General features: G+C 44.5%; 1 protein-coding gene across 2 annotated transcripts in view; it reads left to right on the top strand.

Annotated features, from left to right (window-relative positions):
* The first annotated feature begins 3773 nt into the window (after positions 1 to 3773).
* cep170bb (centrosomal protein 170Bb) overlaps positions 3774 to 9904 on the top strand; it is a 9281-nt gene continuing 3150 nt past the window's right edge. Inside the window, exons 1-10 of one of the 2 annotated variants that reach the window (XM_031838806.1) lie at positions 3774 to 3986; positions 4409 to 4498; positions 5030 to 5108; positions 5198 to 5256; positions 5324 to 5438; positions 5617 to 5718; positions 6868 to 7386; positions 7469 to 8511; positions 9082 to 9258; positions 9458 to 9566. In XM_031838806.1, the coding sequence (XP_031694666.1) occupies positions 3882 to 3986; positions 4409 to 4498; positions 5030 to 5108; positions 5198 to 5256; positions 5324 to 5438; positions 5617 to 5718; positions 6868 to 7386; positions 7469 to 8511; positions 9082 to 9258; positions 9458 to 9566 (2398 nt within the window). In that variant the 5' untranslated portion in view covers positions 3774 to 3881. The remainder of the gene's footprint in view (positions 3987 to 4408; positions 4499 to 5029; positions 5109 to 5197; positions 5257 to 5323; positions 5439 to 5616; positions 5719 to 6867; positions 7387 to 7468; positions 8512 to 9081; positions 9259 to 9457; positions 9567 to 9904) is intronic. The other variant, XM_031838807.1, reaches the window with a different exon arrangement.

The raw sequence follows: 9904 nt of genomic DNA, 5'->3' as shown, positions 1-9904 counted from the left end.
AGAAAAACTGAAATATCACATGGTCATAAGTATTCAGACCCTTTGCTCAGTATTGAGTAGAAGCACCCTTTTGAGCTAGTACAGCCATGAGTCTTCTTGGGAATGATGCAACAAGTTTTTCACACCTGGATTTGGGGATCCTCTGCCATTCTTCCTTGCAGATCCTCTCCAGTTCCGTCAGGTTGTATGGTGAACGTTGGTGGACAGCCATTTTCAGGTCTCTCCAGAGATGCTCAATTGGGTTTAGGTCAGGGCTCTGGCTGGGCCAGTCAAGAATGGTCACAGAGTTGTTCCGAAGCCACTGCTTTGTTATTTTAGCTGTGTGCTTAGGGTCATTGTCTTGTTGGAAGGTGAACCTTCGGCCCAGTCTGAGGTCCAGAGCACTCTGGAAGAGGTTTTCTTCCAGGATATCTCTGTACTCGGCCGCATTCATCTTTCCTTCAATTGCAACCAGTCGTCCTGTCCCTGCAGCTGAAAAACACCCCCATAGCATGATGCTGCCACCACCATGTTCCACTGTTGGGATTGTATTGGGCAGGTGATGAGCAGTGCCTGGTTTTCTCCACACATACCACTTAGAATTAACGCCAAAAAGTTCAATCTTGGTCTCATCAGACCAGAGCATCTTATTTCTCATAGTCTATGCGGGCTTTCATATGTCTTGCACTGAGGAGAGGCTTCTGTCGGGCCACTCTGCCATAAAGCCCGACTGGTGGAGGGCTGCAGTGATAGTTGACTTTGTGGAACTTTCTCCCATCTCCCTACTGCATCTCTGGAGCTCAGCCACAGTGATCTTTGGGTTCTTCTTTACCTCTCTCACCAAGGCTCTTCTTCCACGATTGCTGTGTTTGGCTGGACGGCCAGGTCGAGGAAGAGTTCTGGTCGTCCCAAACTTCTTCCATTTAAGGATTATGGAGGCCACTGTGCTCTTAGGAACCTTGAGTGCTGCAGAAATTCTTTTGTAACCTTGGCCAGATCTGTGCCTTGCCACAATTCTGTCTCTGAGCTCCTTGGGCAGTTCCTTCGACCTCATGATTCTCATTTGCTCTGACATGCACTGTGAGCTGTAAGGTCTTATATAGACAGGTGTGTGCCTTTCCTAATCAAGTCCAATCAGTTTAATTAAACACAGCTGGACTCCAATGAAGGAGTAGAACCATCTCAAGGAGGATCAGAAGAAATGGACAGCATGTGAGTTAAATATGAGTGTCACAGCAAGGGGTCTGAATACTTATGACCATGTGATATTTCAGTTTTTTTCTGTCAAGATGGGGTGCTGAGTGTACATTAATGAGAAATAAAATGAACTTTTTTTGATTTTAGCAAATGGCTGCAATGAAACGGAGTGAAAAATTTGAAGGGGTCTGAATACTTTCCGTACCCACTGTAAACAGACAAAACATTTCTAAATCAGTGCTGCCAATAAGAAATTTAAGAACACAAACGTTTAGTCATTTAACAAACACTTTTAATTTGAAACGATGGGTATTGCTTGACAACACTTAGATACATAGATGAAGCCCATGAGCAGAAGGCAAGCCTTTGCCACACTTTGACAGTCATCAAGAACCTCTTTTCCCTCTGACGACGAACACGATTGTCAGGAGTGAAGCCTTTCTGTGTTGCATTTCCATGGATGACAAGGATCTTCATGACATGTTGAGCGTAGTCCTCTTCAATGACTTCTTTGAAATTCAAATTTACTAATGTTCACTTTTACATCTTCGAGTCTGATGTGTTCTCAAAAAATGATGATAGTGGGGGAAACAAACAAAAATATTGAATGTGTTCAAATGCATCATTATGTATCTATTCTCAGTGTATATGAGCCCAACATAATTTTATATAATATTAGATATCTAAACTTTACCAGGCTGGGTGATTCCAGCATGGGGCTTTGTTCCTGCAACTCCGCCCTTTGTCCCAAGTATCTCCAGAAAGTTGGTCTGCAATTGTCCAATTTCGACAAAATGTTTCGCTCCAGAAGAACTGTGGTTATTCTTCTGAACTCATTGATCTGAAACAAAAGACAATAAAAAAAAACATGATCAAGATGAGGTACCTTGCTAAAACAATTAATGCAGTAGTCCTCCCAGTATAATGTACTATTCACAGCAACACAAACTATGACTTCAAATGTATGTCAAGTTAATTAAACTATAACAGTACTAAGTTGATTTTACCTTGTGTCAACTGTTGATGTCAACTTGCTGAGAGTGAACGTCCTTTAATATTCTGTGAAATATATAGAGAAATTATGTTAAAACATGAACACACAACATTAAATCTGAATTTGGCTTAAATCTTCATATTGATAGCATGTTTTATCCCCACACAGAAAAACAGCACATAAACAAGCCAACATAACGTTAATACTGAGATACACAGCAGGCCTGGTCATGTTGATATGCGACACTAACTCAACACAGTACTGGCACCTTGCTTCATGCCCAAAGCCTTCATCATCAAGGACACCGCACTGGATAGAGACATAAGAGACCAGTTTAAAACTAATGACAGAAATATAAGTTACTGTAAAAATATGACAAAATAATGTTAAGTGTATTAGACTCGCTCTAAAGTCACTAATTCCACCACGTATGGGATATTTTTTAGCACATGACCAGTGTGCTTGTTGCTGCTTAGCTATGATTCCCTGTCTTGTCACATTTTCCTCATTCGACCTCGGCTGCACTTGAGGATGTCCAGAGAAAGCGCGCTGTGCGTGTGTGCAGCACAGCAAAGCACCTGTGTGGCAGAAGTGGGCTTCACAAAACCGAAGTAATTCCCCCTCCCCCTCGTCGACAGAGCGCAGCTGGTCGAGCACCGTGTCCCCAGGCCAACAACTTTTCAAGGGAGAACCCTGTAAAATCATGACCAAAAACATGTCCACAAAATGTAGCGCCGTGAGCCATGTCTGTAATGCTGTCCCTAGTTAGCTAGCATGATAGCCTAACTAGCTAGCACGCTAAACTGAGCAGTTCGCTACTCTTCAGTGTTCACAACTCAAACACAGACTTGACCGAAGGCTCAACAGCAACGTAGAGCATTAATTAAACATATAACCTACCCCAATGGCTCCTGTCCATGAAGTTCCTCTCCTCAGGTGAAACGCTGCCGTCCTTGTTCAGGTTCTGCTGTTCCGTCGTCTCGTTGAAGAAAGGAGCGCGAAATCTCCTCTGACGTCACCCCCTGAGTACGCGCTATAGGTTGCCAGGTTTTACTCGTATTACCCAAGTACATTTTACTTTGTTGTGTCAGGTAGTGCATTCAATACAGTAGTTTAGTAGATATTACTTAGTGTGAATGATAAAAATGAGGATACATAATTACAAACAAACACCAAGTAACACATTAAATAAAAGGTGATATTTTAAAGTAAAAGCACTGGAATGATAATTTCTTGTAAAATTTACAAAAATAATCGAGGTAATAATTACAGGGCCAAAAAGTCTTTTTTTTCAGTGTATATGTACATCTCTCTTTATACATACAGAAATATATAAATGTGTGTATATACATTCATATATATATATACTGTTATATATACACTGTTATATATATAGACTGTAACAGTCTATATATATTTATATATGTAGATCTCTCTTTATACATATAGAAATATAGAAATGTGTGTATACACATTCATATATGTATAATATATAAAAGTACATATATATATATATATATATATATATATATATATATATATATAAAATTTGTACCTACGGTGGCTCTAACACAACGTTGTTCTAACAACTCTGAGATTAACTAGCAAACTTTTCTTCTCTGGTTTCTGAGGATGAAACGTGTCTCACATCACTCACCTGTCTGCCTCCATTTCCCAGGATGCTCTGGGGTTTCCTAGCAGCCCTGTGAAGATGAGTGTGACATCATGGTTCCTGGTGAGCAGCTCGGGGACTCGACACCGGCTCCCCAAAGAGATGATCTTTGTGGGCCGAGAGGACTGTGAGCTGATGCTACAGGTGAGCATCTGAGACAGGTGATCATGTTGTGCTCACTGCTGGTCTGGATTAATATGTGTGATTGTGGTTTGATGTGGTTTGTTGTGCTCAGTGCTGCTCTGGATCTAAAGGTGTGAATGTGGATTGATGTGCTCACTTCTGGTCTGGATCTAAAGGTGTGAATGTGGTTTGATGTGCTCACTGCTGGTCTGGATCTAAAGGTGTGAATGTGGTTTGATGTGCTCACTGCTGGTCTGGATCTAAAGGTGTGAATGTGGTTTGATGTGCTCACTGCTGGTCTGGATCTAAAGGTGTGAATGTGGTTTGTTGTGCTCACTGCTGGTCTGGATCTAAAGGTGTGAATGTGGTTTCATGTGGTTTGTTGAGCTCACTGCTGGTCTGGATCTAAAGGTGTAACTGTTGTCTCTTTTGTCTTCTGACAGTCTCGCAGTGTCGACAAACAACATGCCGTCATCAACTACAACCCGACGACTGATGAACACCTGGTGAAAGACCTGGGAAGCCTGAACGGGGTGAGACAGAAAGTACAAACAAACAAACACAGGGAGTCACACTGTTACATCACAGTCAGGAACCAATTAGCAACCAGACAGTTCACCATAAAGTAGCCCCTGCTGGGCCATTCTCTGTAGTGTCCACCAGGGGGCGACTCCTCTGGTTGTATAGAAGTCTATGAGAAAATGACTCTACTTCTCTCTTGATTTATTACCTCAGTAAACATTGTAAACATGAGTTTATGGTCTCAATCTCTAGTTTCAAGTCTTCTTCAATACAGCATGATGTTCATTTAGTACATTATGGTCCATTTAGAGTCAAACAGACCATAAAGCAGGGGATGCTTTAGGGAGGGGCTACACGGTGATTGACAGGTCTCTACGTCATTCCTCCTCAGTCCATATATGGTCACTTCCTGTTCACTGGTTGATAAAAACAAGATGGAGACATAATCAAAGACCTGGAGGCTTCAAAACGTCGTTGATTTGAGCTGTAAATATATTTTTATAATAAATGTGACTGAATTTATTTTGTGTTGTTTGACGCAGACGTTTGTGAACGACCTGAGGATTCCTGATCAGACCTACATCACCCTGAAACTGTCCGACATCATCCGCTTCGGATACGATATCCTTCAGACACCATCAGTGTCTGTGTGTGTGTGTGTCTGTGTGTGTGTTTTATAACGTCAGTACGTTTCTTAACCTCCTCTTCACATTCTCACGTCTACGTTTTGGAGAAAAGTCAACACAAAGTCCCAGAGGAGGCTCTGAAGGTCAGTGTGTGTGTGTGTGTGTGTGTGTGTGTGTGTGTTAATAATTAGGGTTTGATTGTTGTTTCAGCATGAGAAGTACAGCAGTCAGCTGCAGATGAGTCTGAAGGCTTCAGAGAAGAAGAAGACCGAGCTAGAGGACCGAGCGAAATCAGAGAAAACACATAGTACAAAAAGTACACAAGGTACATCAAAATACTGTAAAGAGTACTACAAACGAGCCGATAAGTTACAATAGCTTTGTCCATGTTGGACTCTACAGCTGTCCGTCCAATCAGAGGTCAGGACTAATTCTTAATAATGTGTGTGTGTGTGTGTGTGTGTGTGTGTGTGTGTGTGTGTGTGTGTGTGTGTATGTTTCAGAGGCTCCGGTGAGTCGGCCCACTCCTCTGTACGGTCAGCCATCTTGGTGGGGAGAAGAGGATTATGGAAATAAAGTTCAAACCAGCGATGAACCTCATGCAGGTAAAACAATACTTTATCATATTATATATATATTAGTGCTGGGCAAGTTAACGCGTTATTATCGTGTTAATGCATTAATTAATTAACGTCGACAATTATTTTATCGCGTGTTAACGCAGGTTTTTTAAAATTATTATTTTGAAAGTCCATTGCTCACTGGCAGCGGTGGAGGAAGTCTTCAGACTACATTGATGCAGCGTGTGGGAGAAGTAGAGAGAAACTAAAGCAAGACAAGCTAACAGATGCTACAGAGAAGTGGAGACAAACTGCAGGTTAGTGTTGTGGAAGATGTCGGTCTGAGGAACGTTCTCAAGGTGCGTTCACGTCTCGTTTGGTGTGAACGCACCTTTAGGATCTCAACAAATGACGTCACGTATGAGCCTCAAGACGCACCATCACCAGAAGAACACACGAGTTGTATTAAAGGAGAGGACGACTAAAGCGACGGCGTTACAACGAGCAGCAGCTGCTGCTCTCACTGGAGACTACTGGACATCGCTGGGTCACCATCATCACCTCTGAGTTACAGCATTATGTTGATGAACAGTAGAGCTGCATTCACATGCTCTGACTGTCATGAAGACACAACACACACATGTAGATGAAACATGCTGAAACATGTTATTCATGTTGCACAGCAGTGGAACGTTTCACACACAGTCACACACTGAGCACAGATAGTGAAGAGATATGATCGTCTCCAACGTTCTGTCACAGTATCTCTGCAGAACAGTGCATTTGACAATGTCCTGGCCAACTGCAGAAGAGTTGTGGGCCACTTTAAACACAGTCCAGCAAGTGCTGCAGAATTAGAACAGCAACAACCTGATGTGTTTAAAGTGTTTACACCAAATGTTATTGCCCTTTTGTTCATATAGCAGTACTTTAAAAATAATAGTGCGCAATACACTACTTTTGAATTCATTATTGAACTTTGCCATAACAATGAGATTAATCGTGATTAAAAATTGTAATCGTTGCCCAGCACTAATATATATATATATATATTATATTAATATGTTTTCAGTTTTGCTGTAATATACCACCACATCAACAGACAGGTTTAAGTTGTTATTGTTATAAAATGAAAAGACATTTTTCATCAGTTTTAGTGAAACGTGTCTGTCAAACGTGTTTTTTTTCTGTCAGAAGTTCAGAGAGACGCTTCGTTGGTGGATCCGGACTTTTGCGGATCTTTGCTAGACTCCCAACCAAAGACCGCTTTCCCTCCGTACCAGCGTGAGCCGAGCTACTTCGAGATTCCCACCAAGGACTTCCAGCACCCCAAAACGTTGGGGGCGGAGCTTCATGAGATCCCCACCAAGGACACGGACACGCCCAAAGCACCGCCGTCCCCCCCCACCCCGACCCCGCCCGTGGTTCAGAGCCACGCCTCCTTCACCATCGAGTTCGACAACTGCATGCCCGGCAAGATCAAGATCAAAGACCACGTCACCAAGTTCTCCACCCGCCAGAGGAAGCAGCAGCAGGCGCCGCCCAACGGCAGCGCCATCACATCAGCCACACCCACAGATGTGATGTCAGCGGAGAGCAAGGTGGCCGATTGGCTGGTTCACAGCGATGTCAGCATGATGAGAAGACGTCCGACGTGTGAAGACGTTTACAGCACCAAGAGTGACCTCGCCATCAACATCAAGACGCTCAGAGGTCAGATTCGTTTTCAAGGACCAAGGCTGTTTTTAATGTAACATGTTGATTGATTGATTATTGATTGTTTTCTTGTTGTCAGGTCACCATCATGAGGATGGAACCCAGAGTGACTCAGAGGACCCAGTTCTCAAAGGAGGGAGGAGTAAATCTCACCACTCCACCCAGTCGGAGCAGTCGGAGGTGTCACAGCAGACGGTCCAATCAGGGCCGCTCCAGTACTCTCCACCCGGACCGGCCCCGGTCTCACCTGTGGCCCCTGAGAGGCCCCTGTCCCAGAGTCCTCCTCAGGACCGGTCCCCTACCACAGAAGAGTCCAAAGAGGGGCCCCCCGAGCACCTCACCCAGCAGGCCTTCATCATCGAGTTCTTCGACGACAACCCGCGCAAAAAGCGCTCACAGTCCTTCACGCACAACCCGGCTCATGCCGACTCGTACTCCGCCCTGAAGGCCAAGCTGGAGCGGCGGAAAGGCGGCGAGAGGCCAGCGTCCGTGCACGGCCACCTCCCCCCCACCCAGCAGGTGACGGTTCCCCTGAAGGGCCAAGGCCACGGTGGCCCCCAGAGGTCGAGCTCTCTGAAGAGGGAGAAAACTGAGGGGGAGGTGGCCTCCTCTGGTTCCTCTTCTCGATCCTCCTCGGGTGTCGGCATCAGACCCTTCGGCAGCGTCGGGAAGAAGTCCAAGCTCGCCCAGGAGTTCGCTGCTGAATTCCTGAAGGATTCTGTCCGACATGATTCCTCCCCAAAGAGGGACAAGATGTCCCCTCCCCCGATGTCTGCACCGCCGGTGATGGTGTCGCCTCCTCATGCAAGAATTCCTTCCCCCCAAGAATCTCCGGCTCCTTCCTCAGTCTCCTACCCCACTTCCCCTTTACAGCCTCCGGTGACGTCAAAGTCCTCGATCCCCACCAACGCTGCTGCTGTCCAGACCGCTTCTCCGGTCCACTCCTCTGGGCCTCCCAAGTCCCCCATGCTGCCCCTGGGCGTCCGTGCAGGAGACCCCAAAGCTTCCCAGAGGATGATGAGGAACGAGGAGGACGACAGCCTGAGTGATGCCGGGACCTACACCATCGAGACGGAGTCGCAGGACAAAGAGGTGGAGGAAGCTCGCAACATGATCGATCAGGTGAACTCACAGTGACCTCAAAGTGTTGTTGAAGCAGCTTTCATGGTTCATACTGCTGATGTAAAAACCTTCCTTTCAGTTTTGAGTAGAGAGAATATTTACTTGTATAAAAGTGAAAGAACTCCCTGAACATTGACTCTTAAAAAGTTGCTTTACATTGAGACAGAGTACAAACGGGACTATATGGGGGACTATATGGAGGCACTACTGAAGCTGCTGTGTTGCTAACATCAGTAAAAGACACAAACAAACATCCCTTTAGAGTGTCTTTGTTGGGGGTGGCGGTAAAGACCTTATCTGTGTTATAATATCCAAATAAGTGACCAAACTACGTCTATACTTCCCCTTCTTCAAATCGTCAGTCCACAATCAAATTGCCGATATAAACATGGTCTGAACTGCAGAAAAGCTTCTATAAATATATCTGAGAACCATTTTTATGTGAGGTGCCTGAATAAAAAGTGTGTTTTTAAATCGCTTCAGGGATGCATGAAACCTCTTGTCCTTCTTGCTCCTTCCTGTTGCCGTGATCCTGCCCCCCGTCCTCATGCATGCCCTGTGCTCTGACAGGTGTTTGGTGTCCTCGACTCTCCAGAGTACAGTGGTGTGAACACAGGAGTGTATAGACCTGTAATAAATGATGGCAAGGATGAGCAAGCTAATCTGCCTAGCGATGGTAGCACTGTGGAACCGTTGCATGGCTTTATCCCAGCTGCTATCAGCGGCCCCCCAACAGGCCCCATACAGGTAAAAAAAAACAGTAAAAACCGAATCAGAACCTGGAAAAAAACACCTGTGTAGCATGTTCTGATCCCAGTGCATGAAGTCTAGTGTTGTTATTCCCTCATTCTCCTGGTACATTATTTACTCTGTCAGGTCATGTAGGACTCTTTGGTCCCACGTCTCTATCGTCCGGTAAAGTTCATCATGTTGTTTTGTTTTCTAGGTTCCATCAGCAGGTCTGGAAGGACCCAAGTGGGTCTCCCGCTGGGCCAGTCTGGCAGACAGCTATGCTGAACCTGGTTCCACTCCGCCTGAAGGGGAATGTCTGGAAGGTGCGGTTTTATTTCTGTCTATGCAGTATATCAGATGATGAGTTGGGTATCAAACCCAAATACTTTTCTACCTTCTATTAATCAGATAGCCATGTCTAAAATGATTCTTTTTGACTAATTCTAATATTGACACTGGAAAAGTTGAACAATGCCAATAATGCTGAACTTTAAAAGCACAATCCCTAATTGCTGTAAAGCACCTTTTGACCCCACATGATCTGCTTTCTAACATGGACTCCTGTGATCTTGTTTTTGGTGTTGGTACATTAGTTGAGGATTTGGCCTTAAAACATCTATTTTATAAAATACAATGCAAATTAAGTATATATATATATATA

Source organism: Anarrhichthys ocellatus, unplaced genomic scaffold, assembly GCF_004355925.1.
Source record: "Anarrhichthys ocellatus isolate YVR2014 unplaced genomic scaffold, GSC_Weel_1.0 scaffold1033, whole genome shotgun sequence".
NCBI lineage: Eukaryota > Metazoa > Chordata > Actinopteri > Perciformes > Anarhichadidae > Anarrhichthys > Anarrhichthys ocellatus.
The sequence above is the reverse complement of the archived record's forward strand: the minus strand, read 5'-3'. Positions and strand labels throughout refer to the sequence as shown.